Source organism: Polyodon spathula, chromosome 4 (assembly GCF_017654505.1).
Source record: "Polyodon spathula isolate WHYD16114869_AA chromosome 4, ASM1765450v1, whole genome shotgun sequence".
NCBI lineage: Eukaryota > Metazoa > Chordata > Actinopteri > Acipenseriformes > Polyodontidae > Polyodon > Polyodon spathula.
In genome coordinates this window covers 96,019,992-96,046,324 of record NC_054537.1, presented here as the reverse complement: position 1 = coordinate 96,046,324, position 26,333 = coordinate 96,019,992, and the positions used below count along the sequence as shown (strand labels likewise).

General features: G+C 39.0%; 1 protein-coding gene across 1 annotated transcript in view; it reads right to left on the bottom strand.

Annotated features, from left to right (window-relative positions):
* The window catches only part of LOC121315184 (collagen alpha-1(XXII) chain-like), a 107,901-nt gene that overhangs the window by 34,178 nt on the left and 47,390 nt on the right, over positions 1 to 26,333 (bottom strand). The window contains exons 16-35 of the mRNA XM_041249234.1: positions 24,852 to 24,905; positions 23,383 to 23,427; positions 21,216 to 21,269; positions 20,965 to 21,018; positions 19,692 to 19,727; positions 18,474 to 18,497; positions 18,013 to 18,066; positions 14,898 to 14,951; positions 10,851 to 10,904; positions 7,935 to 7,988; positions 7,542 to 7,595; positions 6,692 to 6,745; positions 5,199 to 5,252; positions 4,904 to 4,948; positions 4,735 to 4,797; positions 4,363 to 4,416; positions 4,134 to 4,175; positions 3,069 to 3,101; positions 2,557 to 2,610; positions 727 to 780 (exon numbers count right to left, since the gene is read on the bottom strand). Coding sequence (XP_041105168.1) covers positions 727 to 780; positions 2,557 to 2,610; positions 3,069 to 3,101; positions 4,134 to 4,175; positions 4,363 to 4,416; positions 4,735 to 4,797; positions 4,904 to 4,948; positions 5,199 to 5,252; positions 6,692 to 6,745; positions 7,542 to 7,595; positions 7,935 to 7,988; positions 10,851 to 10,904; positions 14,898 to 14,951; positions 18,013 to 18,066; positions 18,474 to 18,497; positions 19,692 to 19,727; positions 20,965 to 21,018; positions 21,216 to 21,269; positions 23,383 to 23,427; positions 24,852 to 24,905 — 990 coding nt within the window. The remainder of the gene's footprint in view (positions 1 to 726; positions 781 to 2,556; positions 2,611 to 3,068; positions 3,102 to 4,133; positions 4,176 to 4,362; positions 4,417 to 4,734; positions 4,798 to 4,903; positions 4,949 to 5,198; positions 5,253 to 6,691; positions 6,746 to 7,541; positions 7,596 to 7,934; positions 7,989 to 10,850; positions 10,905 to 14,897; positions 14,952 to 18,012; positions 18,067 to 18,473; positions 18,498 to 19,691; positions 19,728 to 20,964; positions 21,019 to 21,215; positions 21,270 to 23,382; positions 23,428 to 24,851; positions 24,906 to 26,333) is intronic.

The window sequence follows — 26,333 nt, the reverse complement described above, 5'->3', positions numbered from 1 at the left end:
GGCCATCAGATGATAACAAGATATGCTGACAGTGCAGACAAGAAAAGACTACCCTGTGGGTAATTTATTGCTATACTATGGATGGTCAACTGGTAGGAATGCAGTGTCAGCTTGGAAACAGTTTCCATGCAGTCTAATGTGGGTGTTTGTGTGCAGTAACAAGCCATACACTGACAACTGCAGTTGTATCCATTATATCCTGGTTATTTATCCAGCCCCTTGCCTCCCACCCAAATGACATGGCTGCTAAGTGGATTAAAAGTCTCAATTTATTCACACAGAAGAACAGAAAGCATATAAAATAATGTAAAGAATGTAGAGAAAGTACAGAAAGTACTGCATTAAACCGCTGTTTCAAATCCCCACCCTGTCATCTAAAGACCCACACATTCTTCCAGCAGATATGATGACAGGATTTCCACACTAAGCTCTTCAACCTGCAGGACACCCTCAACTAAGGGGTTTGTTACTGACAAAGGCATCAGTGAATTTAGAATACGGACACCTGCCGACTATAAATTGGACTGAGACTTCAAGGAACTCTTCTCTCGTTCTCTACTGGTCATGTTAAGCTGGTTTGTCGTCTTGTGTGGATGTTTTGCTCTGTTGTAAACGACAGGGAGAAGGCAAGCAGTGTGCAGCATGTCTAATAGTACTGGAGTGGTATCACAGTTGTACGGTAGGTCATTTGGGCATTTGGATTTTTGAAATGTGAATCGTGCTTACCGGTGGTCCTGGTGGCCCCTTCAGTCCTTCTTCACCTGGAGCTCCCCTTGGACCCTATAAAATAGATAAAAAGCAAAAAAGCTCAAAAGTCATGCTTATGCATAAACTTGGAATTTCGAGTTTTTCTCTCTCTTGAGAAGAATGCTCTTAGTACCTAGCAACCAGTCTACAGTATGAACTACAAAACACTTTAAAAAATCAAAGCGCAAAACCAACCACAAGTGCTGACTAATAACATGAGTTGCAGCCACTTTTAACTTGACGATAGATTTTATTAATGAATAGCATTTCCAGAGCTTCAAATGTTCCCTAATGTAACTGAAACCATGTTGAGACATTTATGCTGTATATCTGACAAGTTTCTTTTTAGTAAGATTGTGATTTTGGGGTGAATACTTCTACAGCAGTTAATGTGTACTGTATCTGTTTTCACAAGAGAAAAAGCCAGAAATAGAGGAAAAGTAATACATTTCTTTCTCCTTCTGGATCGGTTATACTATATGTTTGAATGGTAACTGGAGCTCCATGTTTTTGGAAAAAGGGAACATTTTTTAATCTCAAAAAATGTTTTCATGAATCTTAGATTTACCCATCTATCCCATGCTTTAGTAAAGATCTTATGGAATATATTATTTTAAATTCATGTTTTATACTTTGTTTGCACTCATAAATCACTCGCCACCCTGTTAACTAATAAGAGTTAAGTGTTTCACTTTACACTCAACACTTAAATAATGGCCAACGCTCAAGTCATTAGCACTGTTGGAGACTATTAAAAAGGTGTTGTGAGAGTTATACTCTTATACGCCACGTATTGTATTGAAAAAGCTAAAGAAGAAGAGGCTGGTTTTTAGGAAATCCATCCCTGTTTAACAAATAGCTGTAAGTTTGCTGCTCCGTTTCCAAAACAAGTTTTGGGTTTTCTAAAAGCTTCCATTTACATGAGCCTTGGACATTTTCTTCACTGTGCTATAATGACACAGTAAGGAGTGACTTAATTATTAAGAAAAATTGATGGTTTAAATCACACTTTCTATAATTACATCTGTTATATATATATATATATATATATATATATATATATATATATATATATATATATATATATATATATATATATATATATATTGATTTATTTTATAGATTATGCCATATGAGATACAAACAGATTGTAATATTATATATATATATATATTATATATATATATATAGAATATATATATATATATATATATATATATATATATATAATGTGATCCAGTGACCACTCACATGCATGAGTGTCCTTCAAGTGCAGGAAGACCCAGACACAGAATTGCAATTTTAACGCACTGTCTTTCGTTTACAGAACGACAAAAAATTATTACTGTTTTTGATTTATTTGTGGATCGAGATTACTCGTGACAACAGATTTGTGTTGTGTCCTTGGATTGATATTTTGTCCTGGCGATTCGACAAATGCTATATATATATATATATATATATATATATATATATAAATGAAGGGCATTTCCCTCTTAACTTAAGGGAACAAGGTAAAGATACTCACAACACAAAGAGCTGCATAACAGTTGATAAGTTTGCTTTGAATAGCCATCATTCATTTGAATTAAAGAGGTTTAACTTTTGTTACATAAAGGATGCCAGTGTTACCCATAAGAGTGAGTATCCAATCAGAACAGCTTAGTAGTTAAGTGTAAATAATTGATCTTTGCTGCCACCTCTAGGTCATTTTCCTGAATTGCTTTTTTTAAAGTAGCATATAAACTACGCAATTTAGTTGTATTTCATTATGCCTCCGTTCTTTTCCTAAAGACCAGCATTACGTACTGGATCTCCTGGTGGTCCTTGATCTCCTTTATCTCCTTGCTGCCCAGGTTCTCCCTGAGATGAGAAAACAACATAGATATTAGGTAATGCAACTAAGAGGTTACCCCCAGAACAATCACCTGGAAAATATGTCAGCATCCTTAACATAGTAAAGGTGTTTGTGACAGAGAGAAGATTCACTCTCTCGTTCGGAACAACAAGCTGTCTACTGTGCTAAGCCAGGCTCTGTCAGCAAAATGTACATATATGTCTTTATGCAGCTTCTGTAGAGAGATATATTCTTCTAGCTGTTTAGTCCTTAATCAATATTATATTATAAAATGATGCAGGAAAGACATAATAAACATCCTGTACAGCAGTAAGAAATAGCATATTACATAGATATGCTTTAGTTCAATCCTAGTAGTGTATTTAACTGTGTGGAATCTCTCTCAACAGCAAAAGGGAAGATTATCTTTGAGCACCAAAATATATCATTCAATCTTTAAGAGTTTAATGAAAGGACTTCTTACTGGAGTTCCAGGCTGTGGAATCACGGTTGCAACCTGAAGAAAGACAGACACTAATGTATATTTTTCAATCAGCATTACAACATAGCATTCAGGTAAATGGCTACATATAAATCTACTGAGATGTACTGATTAAGATGCCAACCCCAAGCAAGTGCATTGACTGCTATAAGCAGACTCTAGGATTTTAAACCCCTTTACTGTCTAAATGCACAGCAGCAAATAACGTGCTACCTTTGGTATTTGGGTCAGATATTCATTGTTAATCATTTTTCAGCCAACAGTTAACTGTCCTGTTCAGTTAAGTGTCTACTGCAGTTAGTCGGTTTCTGTTAATTGCTGTTTATAAACAGATTGAACAGGCTAGCAGCATGGTGTTATACACATAAACATTTGTTGACCATGCAACCTTCTTTTCTTAGTTGTGCATTTTAACTGTATGTCTAAACAGACAAACCAAAAATACATAGCCTGGCATCCAGTCTGAATGTGTAGCAGACAGCATGGAGAGTGTATGACGGGACTGGGTATCTATGATTAATTGCAGCCAGCTCACTTCACAATCCAGCACTTGTTAAAACTTCTTGGCAATTTTCATTGATTTTTTGATTAAGTATAATTTTAAAAGGTATGCTTTATTTCCAACTGAAAACTACATTTTCCACAGCTCTTTAGTGCGAAATGCTAAAAACATTGCCATGGTTACAAAAGTTCCTTTGGTTGTGCAACAATAAAGTACTACTTTCTAACCTCAAACGCCAGTTGCTATCCAATGGTTTTCATCAAATGTATGCAATACTCTATTTTCAAAACAAACTCAGACCATTGCAAAAAATTGATAAGCAAGTCGTGCTGCCAAATTGTAGTTTTTATGTTGACTGCAGTAGCCTTGGCAACCCACCTTCACTCCTTAGCGACTCGTTATATACAACTGTTTTATGATTAATTAATTGTTTGTTATTTAGATTTTGCTCAACCAGCTATTCCTTGTGACCAACGACAGCTATGTGATGCTAAGTCTTCTGTTATGCGTGTGTGAAGTAAAACTTTATAAAATGTTTTACTTACATTTCCTGGGGCCCCAGGAGGACCAGCCACTCCGACATCACCCTAAAAAAACCCAGCGTGTTAACAGTCTCAACTTCATGGTTACTTTATTTAATACAATGTGCTTTATATCCTATTTATTTTCTATATTGCTTCACATCAGCATGTGCATTATCTGTCATTCTCTGTTGTTTCTGATTCAATCTAGCAGTCGGCTGCGTTTTCAGTGTACTGTTGTTTTCCCCCTTACCTTGTCTCCCCGGTCACCTTTTGGACCCAGGGGTCCAACTCGTCCATGGTCACCCTGTTGAAACAGAGATGGGTCAGTTTTAATTTACCACTGCAAAAACTCACATACCCCTGAAGCATTAGACTGTTTAGAATTCACCATAATCTGCCATTCACATCAATGGCTACAATAATTTTTTTCAATATGGATATTATGCAGTTTGTTAACCTTTTCAGTTTAACTGAATGCCTTCTATAGTATGCCACAGTGTACTGTAGGCCTTATGTACAGTACTTATGTTAATGGTGATTGGTACATTCTTAATGTTTTTCCAGTTGCAAATAGATGAACGCTATGCAGTAAATACAGGCTGGTGAATAGTAAAGCGTTTACTGGCTCTCCTTTCTCTCCTCTCAGCCCGGTCAATCCTGGAACACCCGGTGGACCAGCCTCTCCCTGAAAGAAGACAGAATGGTCATCTCTCAGACAGGATTCCTGCATGCATAAGTAATGTTGCAAGCCATTGGAAATGGCAGTCATAAAGTGTCACAAGTGAACCCACCTTCAATCCTGGGGGGCCCTCAGGGCCACCAGAACCTCTGTCACCCTGTATATGGAGAGACACAAGATCAGAGAAAGAAAAGGAGCTTGGAAAAACTGGCTGCAATTCCCCAGGGGATTCTTATCCCTGGCTTTGCATTTTGTGTGCTGAATTTATCACTTTACGAGGACAAGACGTTAGGTTTTTTTGTTTGTTTGTTTGTTTTTAACAACAGAAAAACAAACAAACAACAAACTCCTATATATAGATTCAAAACAAAAATGTGTATTTGTATATAATTGCTGTTAGAACCAACCTGAGCACCAGGCTTTCCAGGTAAACCATCCAGGCCTCTTTCTCCTTGTGGACCCTGTAAAAAAAAATATGAAACAGTAAAAAACATGTTAATAAACGCTCTACCAATACATACACAATATGTAAGCTTATAATAATGAACATAAACAGTAATGTGCACATTTATTAGAACACTGCAAAGTGTGTCATTTATATCCTCTATATACCTAAATGCATCCTCAGAAATCACTGCTATAGAAACAATAGGCGCTCCTGTGTTAAACTGTTACATCATACTGTGCTTTAATTAGGCATCTTAAACAACTTCTATTTTACCATGTGTGGCTCTGTGCTCTTTTTCATTTACTATTTTAAATTAATTGCACCTGTGGCCTATTGAAGTCTCCAATTAAATTAGACAATCACTATTTTGATGAATTTTCCCAGATTTTCAGTTCCAGTGGTTTGATTTCATATGCACAACAAATCAAAACTAGAGAAGGAAAGTGGTGTTCCAATAAATATGCACACTAGTGTAATATTGCGCATCTATGATTCTGGCACGAATACTGCAAGCTGAAATAAAACAAAAAAGTTTCCTGATTTTTCTTGATTGTCCCCTTGTGTCCTAGCCGTGCTTCAGCCTTGCTTTCACACCTCTCAGTGCCTAACCGTGCTTCAGCCCTGCTTTCACACCTCTCAGTGCCTAACCATGCTTCGGCCCTGCCTTCACACCTCTCAGTGCCTAACCATGCTTCGGCCCTGCCTTCACACCTCTCAATGCCTAACCATGCATCGGCCCTGCTTTCACACCTCTCAGTGCCTAACCGTGCTTCAGCCCTGCTTTCACACCTCTCAGTGCCTAACCATGCTTCAGCCCTGCTTTCACACCTCTCAGTGCCTAACCATGTGCCTAACCTCATGCTAACCATCAGGCCCTGCTTTCACACCTCTCAGTGCCTAACCGTGCTTCAGCCCTGCTTTCACACCTCTCAGTGCCTAACCGTGCTTCAGCCCTGCTTTCACACCTCTCAGTGCCTAACCATGCTTCGGCCCTGCTTTCACACCTCTCAGTGCCTAACCGTGCTTCAGCCCTGCTTTCACACCTCTCAGTGCCTAACCGTGCTTCGGCCCTGCTTTCACACCTCTCAGTGCCTAACCGTGCTTCAGCCCTGCTTTCACACCTCTCAGTGCCTAACCGTGCTTCAGCCCTGCTTTCACACCCCTCAGTGCCTAACCGTGCTTCAGCCCTGCTTTCACACCTCTCAGTGCCTAACCGTGCTTCAGCCCTGCTTTCACACCTCTCAGTGCCTAACCGTGCCTTCAGCCCTGCTTTCACACCTCTCAGTGCCTAACCGTGCTTCAGCCCTGCTTTCACACCTCTCAGTGCCTAACCGTGCTTCAGCCATGCGTTCCACACCTCTGAGTGACTAAATGTGTTTATTTAGCTCTGCTTTGCTGAGAAAAACAATTCCAGACTACAAATCATGCTGAAATCAAAGAGACAAAGCTTACCTTTTCTCCATCCTTTCCAGGAAGGCCATCCAACCCATCTTTTCCAGGTATACCCTTAAATAAAGAAATACAAAAATATATATATTTTTGTTTGTCAAGAAAATATGGAGAATAACCACCTTCTCACCCTGTATGTCAATATATGTAATTTAACACTGATGATCTGAAGGGAGACTTACTATGACATGCTAATCCATTTTGTTTCTTGTATCATACAATTTATACCACAAACGTGGGTATATCTACCATGGGATGCATCTTTGCTATTCCATTTTAGTGGGATAATGTGTGGATAACATGAAGGACATAAGTGGGATAACGTACTTACCAGGACTAGTTTCGAATGTGTCTTTGCTTACATTCCAGTCCAGTGGTGTGCGGCTGAAATTCAGGATGGGACTGTGCTTCGGCAGTTTAAACAATACCACCACAGATACGTGTTTTATAACAACTTTAAAATGTCTGAAACGATTTCTAATTTCTATTGTTGTTTTGATTTGAACTCTGATTTTCTTGAGAACGTGTTTAGTCAAGAAATGCCAGCTACCAATCTGCCTGTGTCTGACTTATCCAAGCAGCCTGTAGCCCCTTCATTAACATCGGGAACTATAAGAAATAACACAGACCGGCCTCGAGGTTCAATCTAAAGACATCGGCGAAGAGGCAATAAACAGGGTTTGAAATTAATCAGTGTCAGGACTCTTGATTTACTGGGACTTGCTCCTGTATACCACAAATAACCATTCCATGTCTTCTATGTATCACACTTACCCACTTATTGATTCCATGTCTTCTATGTATCACATTTATCCACTTATTGTTATATAAACCAAAGTCAGATATGACTTACATGTTTGCCTGGTTCTCCTGGTTTCCCAGAAAATCCGATTTCACCTGGTAATCCCTAAAGTGAAAAAAAGGCATCAGTGTGAAAGAGATCAGAGGGACATTTACAAAAGACTGGTATACAATGATTTCATGTCAAAAGAATGTCCCACCCTATGATAACAGTCATGATAACATATTTAATGGGACTGTCAGCATATTTAACAGCACAACAGATCAAGAAGCTTAACACAGTCTGACAGTTGAATTATACAAGTACAGATAATCACTATACTATGTACTATGTACTATACTATACAGAAAAAAGGGAGACATAGAAATAAGAAGGAAAAGACAGAGACCATCCCATAGCTTCCATATCTACTGTGAAACTAATGAGCTTTGTTTTTTATGTTACCGGAGGTCCAGTTTTTCCAGGTGGCCCAGAGTTTCCAGAAGGTCCTTGGGGACCCTAAAAGAGAAAACAAAAAGCATAAATGCTATTATCACTTGCTGTCAATGGTAAAAATCCTAATATCCACCAGAGGGAGCCTGTCTGCAATACAACAGCCATGAAACAAGTTACTTATTTAATACAGTGGTGTCTGCTCCTGCTCTTTGTCCCAACCCTGCTCTAAATTGTTTAATTGAACCAATTAAGCCTCCATCCTTATTTGATTTTACCTGTTAACCCTGGAGTAGAATAGCCCTCCAGGACCGGGATCAGACACCCCTGACTTATTAAAAAGTGCTACTGTATAAAGGTAAGCGGGCATTGGATTTAATAGACACTATATAGAGTTATTTTCAAATGTTGATGTGTTGTGTTTAGATCAGTAAAGCATTCTTTTTTAATGTTTCATTAATAATCCACTTGTATGATATAAGAGAGTCATAGGTTCAAATTGGAATCAGTTTAATAAGAAGAGCTTGACCTGGGATAGCAGCCAAAGAAGAGTGGGATGTGTATACACACACTCTCTCTCCTGGAGTTCACTGCACACCCTCTAAGGATGTTCTGCATATATCAAAGAAGAGTGGGATGTGTATACACACACTGTCTCTCCTGGAGTTCACTGCACACCCTCTAAGGATGTTCTGCATATATCAAAGAAGAGTGGGATGTGTATACACACACTGTCTCTCCTGGCGTTCACTGCACACCTTCTAAGGGTGTTCTGCATATATCAAAGAAGAGTGGGATGTGTATACACACACTGTCTCTCCTGGAGTTCACTGCACACCTTCTAATCATGTTCTGCATATATCAAAGAAGAGTGGGATGTGTATACACACACTGTCTCTCCTGGCGTTCACTGCACACCCTCTAAGGATGTTCTGCATATATCAAAGAAGAGTGGGATGTGTATACACACACTGTCTCTCCTGGAGTTCACTGCACACCCTCTAAGGATGTTCTGCATATATCAAAGAAGAGTGGGATGTGTATACACACACTGTCTCTCCTGGCGTTCACTGCACACCTTCTAATCATGTTCTGCATATATCAAAGAAGAGTGGGATGTGTATACACACACTGTCTCTCCTGGCGTTCACTGCACACCCTCTAAGGATGTTCTGCATATATCAAAGAAGAGTGGGATGTGTATACACACACTGTCTCTCCTGGAGTTCACTGCACACCTTCTAAGGGTGTTCTGCATACATCAAAGAGCTGTTTCATCTGCCTCACAGGGCTGAACACCATATGTCATTCTGGACAGATTGCAATTAGGGTCTGACAATAATACATCCATATAACAGATGCTAAGCTTATACATTATTTCATTATATGTAATAGTTTTAGAACTGTAATTAATGAGTTTTCCCTTTCAGTATTAAATCATGCTAGTAACAATTTGAATAATTTTCTAGGAACCCGTGTGTATTGCGGTTTGCGGAATGTAAGTCAGAAACTAAAAACAAAAACATTATAACTGAATTGTACCCTTTCAGTACTGAAATACTTCTCACTGTAACCCTAACATCTGTCAATGTAACCTTTCAGTCCTGAATTACTTCTGACTGTAACCCTAACATCTGTCAGTGTACCCTTTCAGTACTGAATTACTTCTTACTGTAACCCTAACATCTGTCATTAACCTTTCAGTACTGAATTACTTCTTTCTGTAACCGTAGCATCTGTCAGTGTACCCTTTCAGTCTTGAATTATTTCTCACTGTAACCCTAACATCTGTCAGTGTACCCTTTCAGTCTTGAATTACTTCTTACTGTAACCCTAACATCTGTCATTAACCTTTCAGTACTGAATTACTTCTCACTGTAACCCTAACATCTGTCATTAACCTTTCAGTACTGAATTACTTCTCACTGTAACCCTAACATCTGTCAGTGTACCCTTTCAGTACTGAATTACTTCTTACTGTAACCCTAACATCTGTCATTAACCTTTCAGTCCTGAATTACTTCTCACTGTGACCCTAACATCTGTCAGTGTACCCTTTCAGTACTGAATTACTTCTTACTGTAACCCTAACATCTGTCATTAACCTTTCAGTACTGAATTACTTCTCACTGTGACCCTAACATCTGTCATTAACCTTTCAGTACTGAATTACTTCTTACTGTAACCCTAACATCTGTGATTAACCTTTCAGTACTGAATTACTTCTTACTGTAACCCTAACATCTGTCATTAACCTTTCAGTACTGAATTACTTCTCACTGTAACCCTAACATCTGTCATTAACCTTTCAGTCCTGAATTACTTCTTACTGTAACCCTAACATCTGTCAGTGTACCCTTTCAGTACTGAATTACTTCTTACTGTAACCCTAACATCTGTCATTAACCTTTCAGTACTGAATTACTTCTTACTGTAACCCTAACATCTGTCAGTGTACCCTTTCAGTACTGAATTACTTCTTACTGTAACCCTAACATCTGTCAGTGTACCCTTTCAGTACTGAATTACTTCTTACTGTAACCCTAACATCTGTCATTAACCTTTCAGTACTGAATTACTTCTTACTGTAACCCTAACATCTGTCAGTGTACCCTTTCAGTACTGAATTACTTCTCACTGTAACCCTAACATCTGTCAGTGTACCCTTTCAGTACTGAATTACTTCTTACTGTAACCCTAACATCTGTCATTAACCTTTCAGTACTGAATTACTTCTCACTGTAACCCTAACATCTGTCATTAACCTTTCAGTACTGAATTACTTCTCACTGTAACCCTAACATCTGTCAGTGTACCCTTTCAGTACTGAATTACTTCTCACTGTAACCCTAACATCTGTCAGTGTACCATTTCTCAGAGCAGGAAGACACTATAAAATCCTCTTCAAGAGAAATACATTATTCTTACAGGGGGTCCAGGCAATCCATCGACTCCAGGCAGGCCATCTTCTCCTTTCTTGCCCTAAAAAAGAAAATCAAAGATACTCAGATAACCAGATACCGTGTTTGTTTGTAAAACAATAAATATTTCAGTGACAGTCAGTGTAAGCAGGATAATTTAATCTAATTTAAAAATGTGAAGTTTCTGAGATGGCCAAACATGGCAGATTATAGCAGCACGTCAAACAGAAATTAAAATTATGAAATGTCTTCAGGGCTTAATTATACTTAATTCTCAGTGTGAGAGAGGTGTGAAACCTAGAACAGTTCATTACAACCATAATGTAAAAATATGGGTTTAAATCTGAACAAAAAGCATGGTAGAAATAATGTATGTTTAGGGCAATTACTACACAAATAAAAAAAGAAAAACATTTTATACTGTAATCAAAGGTAAGATAATAGTGCCGTGTAAGCAAAACGTTAGGTTACTTACCGTAACCCTGGTTCCCTTTCAATTTGAAGATGACCACCAAGACATTACTTATGGGACATTCACTGACCTCAATATATCAGAGCTGCCGATAGGCCCCTTCCTGGGGTGACGTTCTCAATCCCGCCTACCAAGGGATTAAACAGTCAGCCCACAGAATCTATGTTCTCTTTATGTATCGAAACTGTGAGGGCGACTGATGCGACCACGTTAGTTGGTGGTCATCTTCTCTTTCAGGGAATCAGGGTTATGGTAAGTAACCTAATATTCCCTTTCAATTAAAGAACAACCACCAAAGGTGTACCAGAGAGATTGCGGGGGAGAAGGAACGGCAGCATATGAGGGATGCATCAGAACCGCATAACCCAAGGTTGGCGGTGCGACTGTGCAACCTCAAGGACCCTCGTGCCTAATGAAGGCAAGGAAGGATCTATAATGTTAAGGCAATAGAACCTGGAGAAAGTATGCAGCATAGCCCATCTGGCTGCAGTACAGATATCGGACAGCGAGGCCCCTCTGAAGAGGGCCAAATATGTGGCCGACCCTTTGGTAGAATGCGTGGCTACCCTTCCAGGTGGGGGCAAGCCGGCACTATCAAAAGACAGGTACAGGAGGAGGCAGAGCAGGTAGAGTGGTCAGGAAGAGGAACAGGGAGGAAGATTGAGTGGGGTCTTGGCACTGAGCTCCTTGTGTTCAGAACTAACACTCACTGACCTCCCTGTGTTCAGAACTAGCACACACTGACCTCCCAAACTAATTAACACACACTGACCTCCCTGTGTTCAGAACTAGCACACACTGACCTCCCTGTGTTCAGAACTAGCACACACTGACCTCCCTGTGTTCAGAACTAGCACACACTGACCTCCCTGTGTTCAGAACTAACACACACTGACCTCCCAGACTAACTAACACACACCGACTTCCTGTGTTCAGAACTAGCACACACTGACTTCCTGTGCTCAGAACTAGCACACACTGACCTCCCTGTGTTCAGAACTAACACACACTGACCTCCCTGTGTTCAGAACTAGCACACACTGACCTCCCAGACTAACTAACACACACCGACTTCCCTGTGTTCAGAACTAGCACACACTGACCTCCCTGTGTTCAGAACTAGCACACACTGACCTCCCTGTGTTCAGAACTAGCACACACTGACCTCCCTGTGTTCAGAACTAACACACACTGACCTCCCAGACTAACTAACACACACCGACTTCCTGTGTTCAGAACTAGCACACACTGACTTCCTGTGCTCAGAACTAGCACACATTGACCTCCCTGTGTTCAGAACTAACACACACTGACCTCCCTGTGTTCAGAACTAGCACACACTGACCTCCCAAACTAACTAACACACACTGACCTCCCAAACTAGCAAACACTGCTCCTGCATGTGATGAGTGTATTGTGACCGTTTGGAAGAATGTCCAGTGACTTTCTGAGGATACACAACTCATACATAAAAAGGACTATTTTATGTGTTTGGATTTTATTGCTAGACATTAAACAGCTTAGCACTGAAACTACAGAATGTAAATAATAATTCTTAGTGGCGAAGATTCAACTTGAGACAGGATACAGTAGCCATGGCAGACCAGACTGATTGGCCTGCTTGTCTGGTGGCATGCATCCAGTAACAAAATATACCCAGAGGACCAAAGGCCATAATCCTGACTCAAAACTATTTCCACTCACTCTGCTTCCTCACACAGATTTATTTCAGAAACTGTCCCCCTGGAACACAGGGAAATCTCACAAGTCCAAGTCTGCTGCATTATAGATCATCTCACTCAGACTGTGTAGAGGTCTCTTCAGCAAACTGAAGTCATTATAGATCATCTCACTCAGACTGTGTAGAGGTCTATTCAGCAAACTGAAGTCATTATAGATCATCTCACACAGACTGTGTAGAGGTCTATTCAGCAAACTGAAGTCATTATAGATCATCTCACTCAGACTGTGTAGAGGTCTATTCAGCAAACTGAAGTCATTATAGATCATCTCACTCAGACTGTGTAGAGGTCTCTTCAGCAAACTGAAGTCATTATAGATCATCTCACTCAGACTGTGTAGAGGTCTCTTCAGCAAACTGAAGTCATTATAGATCATCTCACTCAGACTGTGTAGAGGTCTATTCAGCAAACTGAAGTCATTATAGATCATCTCACACAGACTGTGTAGAGGTCTATTCAGCAAACTGAAGTCATTATAGATCATCTCACTCAGACTGTGTAGAGGTCTCTTCAGCAAACTGAAGTCATTATAGATCATCTCACTCAGACTGTGTAGAGGTCTCTTCAGCAAACTGAAGTCATTATAGATCATCTCACTCAGACTGTGTAGAGGTCTCTTCAGCAAACTGAAGTCATTATAGATCATCTCACTCAGACTGTGTAGAGGTCTCTTCAGCAAACTGAAGTCATTATAGATCATCTCACTCAGACTGTGTAGAGGTCTCTGCAGCAAACTGGAGTCATTATAGATCATCTCACACAGACTGTGTAGAGGTCTCTGCAGCAAACTGGAGTCATTAGCAACAGAAGAGTTCATCTTTGTGGAACTCCAGAGTACAAGTGCAGAGATCAAAGACTAAAGTATAGAGAAAGAGGGATTTGCTACAAGTTAGACATGGTACTTATTTTTACAGTAGAGTGATTTCTTCACCAAACCTAATGAGCACTTCACAACAACAAAAACATTAATAGTAGTACTACTACTATGACTACTAATAACAATAATAGTAGCTTTTAGTTATGAAGATACTGTAGATTTACACAGTTTCAAGGGTAAAAGTTTGTTTTTTTTTATGAGTTTTACCTCAGAAATTATGATTTCAAAAAGGAATAATATTTACTCATTAAAAAAAGAGGCAACTGACAAAACCAGAATGCTCTGCTCCCCTTGCCGATCCAAACATTAATCTTTCAGAACAAAATGTGGAACTGAAAAGGTTAACAAGTCAATTTCCTCCTTAAATAAACTGCAGCAGTGGGAATAAAGCTCCTCTTTAAAATACAGCAGCTTATAAGCAAGGTTGCCTTGTGTATATCACATACACTTTGCTTAAGTATTGGTAAAGTGTACCCTGCCTTGCATAGTGCAGGTTTAAGCAAGAATTCAGTGTAACTTTAACCCTAATACGATAATACTTTACATCTGCATTCTCCTCATTAAAAGTAGAGCATGCAACTAATAGCGAGCTAGATTCTTAGTTGCATCCAACCATGTATTATGTATGTCTCTACAAGTATACTAACTGAGGCAAGAGTGACAAGGGTGTTTAGTGCATGTTCTTGATAACAGTGATTAGGTTAGGAAATAATACATCTTACAAAATTAAGTTTGTTGTTTTCACTACAATCTGTAGAGTTTTTAACTAGGAACCAACTGTAGTTTGTTTTCAGCAATCTTCCTCTGGTGAACTGGAAGCTAAGCTATGAAACCTGGTGACGTCTTAAAGTACTGTATGCACCTGGGTGAACCTCGAGAGAAACTGTTTTCCACAACCACCCACCCACATAGAAAGCAGTTTACAGATGTTTTCAACATTGAAAGTGCTGCTGTTTTACTCACCCTCTGACCTTGTAATCCAGGCTCTCCTACTGGTCCAACTGCACCTGAAGGACCCTAAATACAAACAATGAAAACTTAAAGAAATGAAAGAGACGGTTCTAGATTTTTAGAGTAATACCAATAAGTATTCAGAAAGTCGCATCTAGTGTATAGGGAGACAACAGTCATGCAAGTGCTGTTAACTGGATGAGGCTTTCAATATCTACAGAATAATTGATAGATCAAAAGATCGATCGATAGATAGACAGATAGACAGAGAGATAGATAGATAGACAGATAGATAGATAGATAGATAGAGACAGGGGATATGCCATGGCCCAAATGGAAATATCAAATGTATTTTCTGAGTTAGCCTTGGAGGAGTGAAGAAGAGCCACACCTGATGTCAAAGAGGTCAGGCTAACGAGTATCTATCTATCTATCTATCTATCTATCTATCTATCTATCTATCTATCTATCTATCTATCTATCTACTTTTTCTGTCTGTTGGCGCATGCTGGGAGTGGGAGGAGTGTGTGCTGCTGTTTTCTTGCTCTATGTGGTTTTCTCTTTTATTTCAGTTTTATTTGGGATATAAGTGTTATTTGGGTGTTTTCAAAGATTTTAGCTGACTTTGTCAGCTTGAATAGGCCAGTATGGGCAGTTCTGGGCTCCCTCAAACTTTTCTTTTGAAAAGCTAAGCCATCATCCTGGGGTGAAAATCATGACTGAGGGTTTTGTTTCTTTGGAACAATGTGTTCTGACATTAGGTGAAGTTGTGGGGTGCGGAAATGTTAAATCTGCATCTCGAAAGAGTGCGTCAACTTGTGTTTCTAAGCAAAATTACTCTCATTGCTAAAGCTGTTGAGAAGGGAATTGTGGTAAATAAGACATTTATTACTGTTTTACCTCTGGCTTTACCATACATTTTTAAAGAATGACGTGATAGAGAATGTACTTTCCCAACACGAGCAAATTGTTTCGAGTCCGAAGAGAATCCCGCTGGGATATGAATCCCCTAAGCTGAAATATATAATTTCTTTCCGTAGGTAAGTAAATATGATTCTAAATGGCATGAATCAAGAGTTAAATTTAGTCCTCAAATTTAAAGTACAGGAAAATAATTACATTATTTTTGTGACTACAGATGCCAAGAAATGTTTTGGTTGTGGGTAAGAGGGGCATATCGTTAAAAACTGTCCTGAAAAAGAGGTTAGTGAGGGAGAACAGGAGAAGGGAAAAAAGATTGAGCATAAAGAAATGGAGAGAAGAGAGACGGGCCGGAAGCCGGGAGCGGTTTTAAAGATGCTGCAAATGCAGGTAATGGCAATAACCGACAGATAGAGACTCAGGGGGCTGAGAGACTGGATCAAGAGATCAGTACTGAGGCGAGCGTGAGTGAGCTGACAGTGACTGAAAAACAGGGCAGTGAGGAGACAGTAAATAGCACTGAAGAACTGTCAGCTCTTCCTATGGGCAGCACTGTGGAAGCAGTGACTGGCGGTGAGAAATCGAGTTGCAGCAAACAAATAGAGAGTGTGGTTGGGTCTGTAGGGCCCAATCAAACAGTTAGAACAGAAAGTGAAGTAAATCCAGCAATGGAGAAAATGGAAGAGGAGACAGCAGGATAGGAGGTTGAGTTTAAAACTCAGAAAAAGAAAAGGCAGAGGAAAAGAGCAGACGATGGTACTGCAAAGAAAAAAAACAATGTTAGAGAGGAAAGTGCAGCGGAGCCTGAGCAGAGAGAAGTGAGCATAAGGTGGAGCATTATGGTCACCATCAAAGCTCCAGAAGAGAGCTCAGAGATAGACAGCAAAGAAGAGGCAAGTCTAATTGACTGCTCTCAAGCATCAGACTCGCTCCCTCTGGAGCTGGTCACAGTGACAGCAAAATAAAGGATTGTTTAGAACTCATGAAAGGTTGAAGAGTCAGTGTTGAGGATCACTTTCCAAACATTGCTTAGTTTTTATTAGCAGCTCGACTCACGTCACAGAGAGCAACGGACTCCTACTTCACTGAACAAGAGTGTTGGTGCTTGAGAAACCTGATCAGTAAAGTCAGTAAACAGGTTAAATGGATTGGAAAATTAATTTTTTCTTTTTGATGTCAGTGTGTTTGCTTTTTCTTCTTCCATTTTATTTATTTCCTTCTCTTCTTAAGATGAACTCGGTCACAATTAGGTCCTTAACTGTTTGTGGTCCTATGTCAGACCAGGTCCGACATTACCATTTATCCTTTCCAGTCCGATGTCGGACCCTGTCCGTCATCATCAAAAAGACATCAAGCACAGGTCCCTAGTTGTTTTTTCTCCAGAAAAAGCAGAGAAAACCTTTCAATGACTGAGTGAGACCGATAGGAACCGAACAAAGCCAAAATAAAAGGGGCATATCTGATGCAATACACAGAGATAACACGAACACAAACAAAGAAGATATCTACTTTCATATCCAGCGCTCAAAGAATTGATATGCATATCAATATGCAATATGCAGTGCCTTTGAAATAAATAAATTGGACCTGACGTGCCTGACAAGCGCTGAATTAATGGACCGCTAAGGGTTAAATATTAATGGGTGCAGATGAGTGGAAGTGAGCTTCTTTATTTGAGTACCTTGGTCAGAAAAAAAAAAATAAGTTTTTATTCAGATTCCCCTTATGTTACTGAAGTGATGATAGGACGGCTGTAAAAAAAAATGTTTGTTTTTATAAACATATACACCCCAAATGATGGTGGAGAGTTTCCTGTCAGGACAAGCCAAGCTCTCTATTTTAAAAAGCAGGAAGGCTCACATTGCTGGTGTTGCTGAAACCAATGTAGTTACTGTTTTTAGAATGCTGGATTTTAAATATTAGTTTATGATAAATGATTTAGAAACATTTTCTTTGAATTGGTGTACTGCTGGTGCACTTTGTGAGAGTTGTGAGGGATTTTAAATATTTATTTGTAATTTTTAATAATTGATTATGTAATACTGTAATTTGTGTTTTGTAATCTTGTAATGACAAATATTTTTTTTTTAAGTATCTATCTATCTATCTATCTATCTATCTCTATCTATCTCTCTCTCTCTCTCTCTCTCTCTCTCTCTCTCTCTCTCTCTCTCTATCTATCTATCTACTTTACATCTTTACTTACTGGTGGTCCAGCAGGTCCAGGTAGCCCTGGAGGTCCCCGGGGCCCGGGGGGTCCCTGAAAATACATAAAAAATATATCATTTAAATATGTTCTACTTGTAGGGTTACATGCAAGCTTGGCAACATTCCATTCCCAGTTTTTTTAATGGATTACAACATGGCTCCTTCTAACTGTTTATTTCAGGATACCTCTGGAAATGCCAATCGCAGAAATTCCATTTGCAACAAATTTCTGCTACATTTGTATCACAAACTTGGCCTGATTTCTGGTCATTAAACATACAGACAAGAATGGTCTGATTCTTAACTATACAAGTCATTACTAGCAACCAAGTAAATAAAACATGTACTAAGGGCCCATAGTATGCTAATTATATTACCAGCATGCTTCAAAAGAACCAATAGACTAGATAACTGGGCAAATAACAATACAAAATAATCAATGATAAGTACTGTACTTACTGCTTCTCCCTTCATGCCTTCAATCTAGAAAAAAAAAGTGTGTATGTATATAATATATATATATATATATATATATATATATATATATATATATATATATATATATATATATATATATATATATATATATATATATATATTAAGTCGATATATATAGAAACATAAATTCAGCAATTGCTTTAATGTCAATACTGAATCTGCTGTTGGCAATAAGGCCGACAAAATGCCCAAGACAGATAATATTTAGGCTAGGTTAGGTTATATTTCAATTATTTGCTTATTTTTTATTGTTGAATATGTATGGTTTATTTATTTATTAATTTATTCATACAGTCACTGATTCTAAAGCCCCTTCCGACTGCTCTACACGGGTCAGAACCTACCCGGGTTGGGACCCAGTGTCATGCGAGTCGGCTATGTGTTCTCACACTGCTTTTGAGAAAGCAGTGTTAACCTGAGTGACAAGTAAACAATACGCGTAGCAATGTCCCGGAAGCAGCTTGATACAAACACTTCCATCCAAGCTTCTCTGGATTAAATCGTCGGCCCAATGTTGATTAGAGCAAATGTTTCTTCATCCCTGCTGCAATCTGGTTCATGCTGTGTCTCAAGCAACACAAATATGGCTAAACAGAATAAACAGAAACGTTCCTTGCGGAAGTGAAACCTTCACGCAGACGCGGCTGTTTGTTATTTTGTTGACTTAAGTACAGCCATCATATATTTTGTCTCGATCAATCCAGGTCAAAGCGTGTCAACAGGTCAACAGGATTGTGACCCGGGTAGCCAGAACCCAGGTTAGCAACCACTACCACTACAAGCCAGCATCTTAAACACAATGTGAAAGAGGCAGGTGCATTTGGCTTTGACAGGTAATAAGGGCCATGATAGTTTATGCTGACACTGAGTTAGAGTTAAAGGAAGGGATCGCTTTGTTTCACGGTAGGTTTACTTGATAGAAAAGTTAATAATATATTAATAAGGGTTGTTAATAGAGAGCTCTATAGGTTGAAATGGACTCCCACTAAGAGCAAACAGATAAGCCATATGGGTAGATATAAGAGCTAAAGTTTACAAATGTCATGTCAGTTTGGTCGAGTTGCAAAGATAATCAGCCAGTTCAGTATCAAGCCTGATGCATTGCAGTTCTGTAAATACAGACAGAGGCAACAGGCGTTGCAATGTTTGGTTCAATTTAAAAATAAAAAAAATCCTTACCGCATCTCCTGAAATTCCAGGAGGTCCCATTTCACCCTGCCAAGAGAATAAAAAAAATAAAATAAACACCAGAGTGGGAATGAAAAAGACAACTGCTACATATTTCATTGTTTGCCACAAAAACAACAAAGTTCAAGGGAAAAGTAAAACATCCAAACATCCTTTGCAAACTCACTCCAATACTGATACAAAGAATACAGTAAGCTGAAAACAGATTTCAAGGGGTAATGCATATGATATACGATTGGCCAAGAAAAGAAAATAATTATGGTTGTGTGATCCAAATGTGGTAAAACTAATATAGTAATATGTATATTATACACCTATAAAGTGTTAATAAAGTGTGTGTGTGTGTGTGTGTGTGTGTGTGTGTGTGTGTGTGTGTGTGTGTGTGTGTGTGTGTGTGTGTGTGTGTTTCGGGGTTTCTGAGTTCTGTCTGTATTTTGTATTATTTTTATTTTTTATTTATTTATTTTTAATATAAAACATATCTTTAAATACCAGTATAACTTTTCATTTAAAAAATGCAACTCAGTGCCACATACCATAACATAATTAAAACCCATAATGACACTACTGCTACTACTGCTACTGTTCTTTGTAACATAAACACACTACTAATTAAAGGCAGAGCCAGATAATCACATGCATGCTGAAATGTCTTGCATCAAAACAAGGTTTTAAATGTACAGACATACTATAAAGCCATCAAAACATCTATAATAACACTATTCTTCAAAAACGTTCCAAGTACATTTTAACATAAACACAGTGCAAATCAAACGTGGATATCAATTCAAAGAGGGGCCAAGTTAGCACGTGCATCCACATGGATCTCAGTGGCATGTATCACATCCGCAGGGTTGATATTAAGCTTTCCTTCTATTTCAGTTGGACTTAGGAAATATCAAGAGTTCAAAATGAAATCTTGAAGGGCACTGCTCACTCCTCTTTAGAGCAGGGATAGTTTGACAAATTTCACCTTAACAACTGCATTTCATGCATGCATTGTTAGTGGGTTATTCTTCTTTGCTTTTGCATGAGCTACTAAACTGTGAGGTTGTTGTTTACTCTTAGTTTCTCAATGTAAAATGTTCATATTCTGAAGTACAGTATGAATTTAAAAACCTCTCCATCTGCCACTAGATGGAGGCATTGTGTTTTCTGGGGAAATGGCCTGTCCAAGTAATATTCTCCTCTGCCAGGTGTTTTTAATATACCAGTGGAATGCTTGAAATTATGTCAAACATCTCTACTTAGAAACAATCCATACCTTTTCACCTTTGGGTCCAATCACACCCGGTAATCCATTGCTTCCTTTGAATCCCTGTTTGAAAAACAGAAACGAAATATATATTGCACCGAGATACTCCAGAGACAACAATGAAAGTATAATAATGATTAGCAGTGCATGATACCTGTCTCAATAATATCTTATGACTAAAGTGAGTCAAGCCAATCTAAGTTAAACATTCCAGTCATGTATTAAACTAAACAATGTAAAATATATTAAAGTAAACTTACATCTTTTCCAGGGGTACCCATTTTCCCAGGGAATCCATCTAGGCCATTTTCTCCCTTGTATATGAAAAAAAGATACATTTCTATCATTCAGGTTAATCTTATTTTATATGTATGTAGCAGAAAATTATACCAATATTATATTTCACAATGAAGAGCTATAGACAAAAGTTTTGCATCACTAAGTCAAATGAAACCTGCTAAATAATATTATATTAACATACTGATTACATACTGCTTTATAGTTTTCCATATACTTAACGAAACAATTGAAAAATGAAAAATGTGACATTTCAAAATCTAACATGAAATAGTCTATTACTGTTAGGGCTTGCAGTTGACTTTTGCGATATAATTTTGTAGTTTATTTGATTATATAACGTTAAATAAAATATCTAAATTATGTTGAGTAATTTTTTTTTTTTTATTATTATGTCTCAATCCTAAAATTCTAGGTGATACAAAACCTTTGGCCAAACAGCAGCTGTACATTATCTAATTTTTGTTTGGTTTTCCATCTATAATTAGCAGTGTTTTACAGAATACCATGTCAGGATTAATGCTTTAGCCAATCAAGTTTTTTTTCCCCTACACTGCTGCCAGTAACATTCCAAAATTCCCCTATACATCTCTAATTGCACCCTGCATTTGCAGCTGCCCACTCAGTTGAGCTCTCCCAAGTGGACAACAATACATCCTCTTCACTGTGCATTGATGTTAAACATTTGAACAGACATGCACTGGAGGTAGAGCAGGAAACAGGCAGAGAAGCTAGACAGATTTACTGTTGATGGACGTGATTGCTTTAACAGGCCAGCAACAGAAACCAAGAGGATACAATGTCAGACCGCTTTCTTGCTTTGTGAATCTGATTCAAACACACAGGCCAAAGTGCTCCCAAATGTGCACCTGGTTAAGCTTTCTGGGCTGGAACTGATTTTTTGCTTTTGCCCAGCAGAACAAAAATATTTAAAAGTCATCCCTGAATGACTTAGTGAAACATGGGCTACATACCAGAAGTAATGAAATTGATATCGTATTAATAAACTCCCATTCCCATCATTCTATTTCCTTTCCATACTATAGGGTTCCTCACACACTACTCGCTTGTAGTAACAACAGCTGGGCAGGAGATGTAACTGAGATGGGTGGGTTAGTGATTATTAATGCCTAGTCTTGGATCAACGCTGCACGCGGGCTTCACTAGTCTAGTCTACCTTACAACAAAGATGGGATCCTGGTCCATTCTCAATAATGATTCGAGACATGAACCTTGCTTTTAAACTTGATGTCAAAGTTACTTTGCTTAATAAGAACCTTGCATAGTCATGTGCTCTAATCGCTGTGGACAAAATGTCAGAACTTTGTTCTTAAGAGGCACACATTGTACATCTGCTTTATTTGACAGCAAGTGCTAAAAGAGTGCTTAAGCATTCTCATGGTACAACCAGGCGACCAAGGGTTAAGGGTCATGGTGCAGATTCTTGAGAACACCTCTGTAGGTGCTAGAGGTGGGGCTGACCATTATGTTAAACTCAAGCCTCTGTCAATGAGCATCTATACGCACTCAGATTGTATAAACAGGGATGGCCAAAGCTGGTTCTTCCACTCCTACTCTTAGTTCCAACTCTGTTTTAAATTGATTAATTGAACTAATTAACCCTAACCCATCCAGACCCTGCAGTAGATAATTATACATGTATAATTGTACCTGCAGCCTGGAGTGGCATTCCAGGGCTGTGATTGGGCACCCCTGGTATAAACACACTCAGTTGGTGTGTCCTCCTTTTTTTCTCATTTTCTGAGATTGTCAGCAGAGGGCACTAGAGCATGCTTTTGCAATCTTACCAACCTTAAAAAATAAAGGGATATTCTAAAGATAGGCAACAGTAGTCTTGAATATGTTGCCAGTGAAAATATGACACACAAAAAAATGCTATTCACAAATTAACAAGAAAACGAAAATGCAGAAGTATGTTTTTTTGTTGTTTTTTTCAGACAGTACAGTAAATGTAAGGCTTGGGGTGTGCGTAGATATTTGGACAGATCATATAATCTGCATACAGATCTCAATTGCCTATAATGGCTATTCGTTGCAATGTTCCTTCAAAATGTTTGACACATTGAAATCGTATTTGTTAAAATGTATTTAAAGGTATAGAGAGCTTACCTTCTCTCCTCTAATCCCTCTTTCACCTTTAACTCCCCTTTCACCCTGCACAGAAAAAATGAAAACAAGCATGGGTTAAGAAAGATAACTGGTGACATTTATCCTTTACTTAACTAAAGCCGAGGGAACACAAAGCCACTTTTTCAGGAACGGCGGGCTAAAACCTGGTTCCAGGAGACCGTGAGAAGTTCGAGGCAACTTTGCTGTATCAAACCCCATGTCTCCCCAGGTGTGCCATGCAGTGGCCTGAAACCTAGTCTCCTGAAACTAGGAGACAGATTCAAGACAGAGGATCTAAATGACATGCAACCAGTTTGAACGGTTTCAGCCCCTTACCAGTCTGTAAGATGTGAGAGTATTGTCTCGCCACATGTGGGTATAATGTAGTTCATTTGAAGTTTTAACTGGACTAAGACACAGGACAGCAAAGCAGTGTTTTGAATTACTGCACATCTTACCAAACATTGGTACTGTGGCAACAGAGACGGACAATGACAATCTGGTTCTGAAGCAGACTGGACACCAGCAGGATCGATGCCCTTGGAGGAATTAGAAGCTTCCATAGTACTACTATATGCTTGTGGAACATATGGTGCCAGAAACCTGGGTTACTCTTGATAGCTGTGCCAAATGTCTAACACTTAGACTTTCCAAACAATTGTAAGTGAAGTCCATTCTTTTCAAATGTTTATTTATTCATGTCATCTCGATTAAAGCATGTATGTTAAAGCATGTATAAACGCATAGCTTCTGTTGAGTGCATGTGCTTTGTTATGTAAGCAATTGTGACAGGTCAGGGCCCTGGCTGTAAATATTGTTTTGTGGTGTTTGGTGGTGCTTGGCAGGGATGGGGTTAATTTCCTATCCCTGCCTAAATACATGTGAGAATATGGCTGGAGCTAATTGAATAATTGATGATAATTAGGCTCCAGCCACGTGCTATAAAAAGGGGAGAAACGCCTTTGTTTGGTGGAGGGAGTCGGTGAGTGAACAAGTATGTTACTGTTAAAATGCAGCTTCCCTGTCTCTGAGTCCCCTTGCCTGCCGATATCACCTGGGCCCGCAACGCTACCCTGTCACAGCAATATAAACCCATTTATTTAAAAAAATGATACTTATTTACATCGTTTCAGTTGCAGTTTTGTATGTATATGATATACCTGTATATAAAAAACATTTATTTTCAAATATTTGTTACATTTTTTACAGTTGTTTGAGGTTGCGCGTTGTGTGTAAACACATTTCTGTTCAAATGTCAGTTTATTTACAATGTGTCGGTTGTGTAGATGCTTGATATGATGTTCCTGAATAAAACTACCACTCCTAGTCAATTGTTTGTCCTTTCATTATAATATTTATATTGTTTTTAATACACTGGTCAAATTGACTGGTCATGGTTGTTCTAGGTATGCCTATAAGCACGGTTATACTTGTGTTAAGTAAATTGTTACAAGTGAAGTTTAACTTACAGGCTCTCCTCTGAGCCCAGGTATCCCAGGGGATCCAGCTTGCCCTTCTGATCCCTGTGTGGATTCACAGAGAAAAAGAACACATTAGAGATCAGCATGGGAAGATGTCCCTGTGTAATTTTATTCGAATATGTCTCTGTAATTGTATTGGAGAATGTCCCTGTGTAATTGTATTGGAATATGTCTATGTGTAATTGTATTGAAATATATCTGTGTGTAATTGTATTGGACTATGTCTCTGTGTAATTGTATTGGAATATATATGTGTGTAATTGTATTGGAATATGTCCCTGTGTAATGCACAAGGCTGTATTTGCTCGAATAGGTTGGCATCATTATTAATGTCCTATTCTCTCTACAGATTTGAAACGTGTCTGTAGTCTCAACCTTGCACATACTTCAGGCCTGTACTGTACAGACTGCCAGGTGGAGGTGGAACTGCAAGACCTGCAGTAATTGGAATCCCTGCTGAGTAAACCTTGGGATCTGTAAGGGCTGATGTTCTTCAAGGTGCAAACCTTATCCTCTGAAGATAGTGTATCAGGACTGCATATTTTTAAACATGCACACAATACCATGCATAAATGGCCATGCCAAGTTTGTAGCCAGTATTTGTTCTTGTTAATTTCCAGGGTTGTTTCAGTTTTCTGTGGCATACTGTCAGGTTTTGTGTCTTGGCAGCGTAGCTGGGGCTCTCCAGCCAATTGGTTGTCTGACCCCACATACAGGACTCAAACAGAATCCTTGGCTGCTATGACTAGCTGATTAACACATACTTGTCACTGCAAACATGTCAGTGGTAATTTAATGTGGCGTTCCCCATCAGCAAGCCCCCCAGAGACACTCCAAACCACATTGCTCAGGTAAAGTTTTTATTGCCCTTTACTTTTACAATGTACCGGCCCACTCTAGCAGCATACTGGAAAGCTTTTAACTAGCTCGGGGCTAATCTCGAGCACCCCTATATAATCATTCCCTTATCCCACCCACTCTGGAGTCAACCTCCTATTATAACCCCAAATTAAACCTGTAAAAAACACCAATGGGACCCCCACCTGTCAATCACGACCCCCGTAACATGCTTTAGGCATTTCCCAACCCAATCACTGACCGAGACACACACATTGATGTGTGTCACGGTAGAACCACCCTGGGAACAGATTGGTCCTTAATCCTATTTCCCCTCTTACCCCAATGAGAGTGACAGCATGTTATAGTAACATTATAGGGCTATCATTAACCTTTCCCTCTGCAACACTCAACAATGAACACGTCCACGTGCCACACTCTGCCTGTAGCTGAATGTGGCAGGGCAGGGCCCTGTCTGTAAATTATAATATTGTTGTGTGGTGATTTGGTGGTGGTTGGCAGGGATGGGGTTAATTTCCTATTCCTGCCAAAATACATGTGAGAATGTGGCTGGAGCTAATTGAATAATTGATAATTAGGCTCCAGCCACATGCTATAGAAAAGGGGAAAATT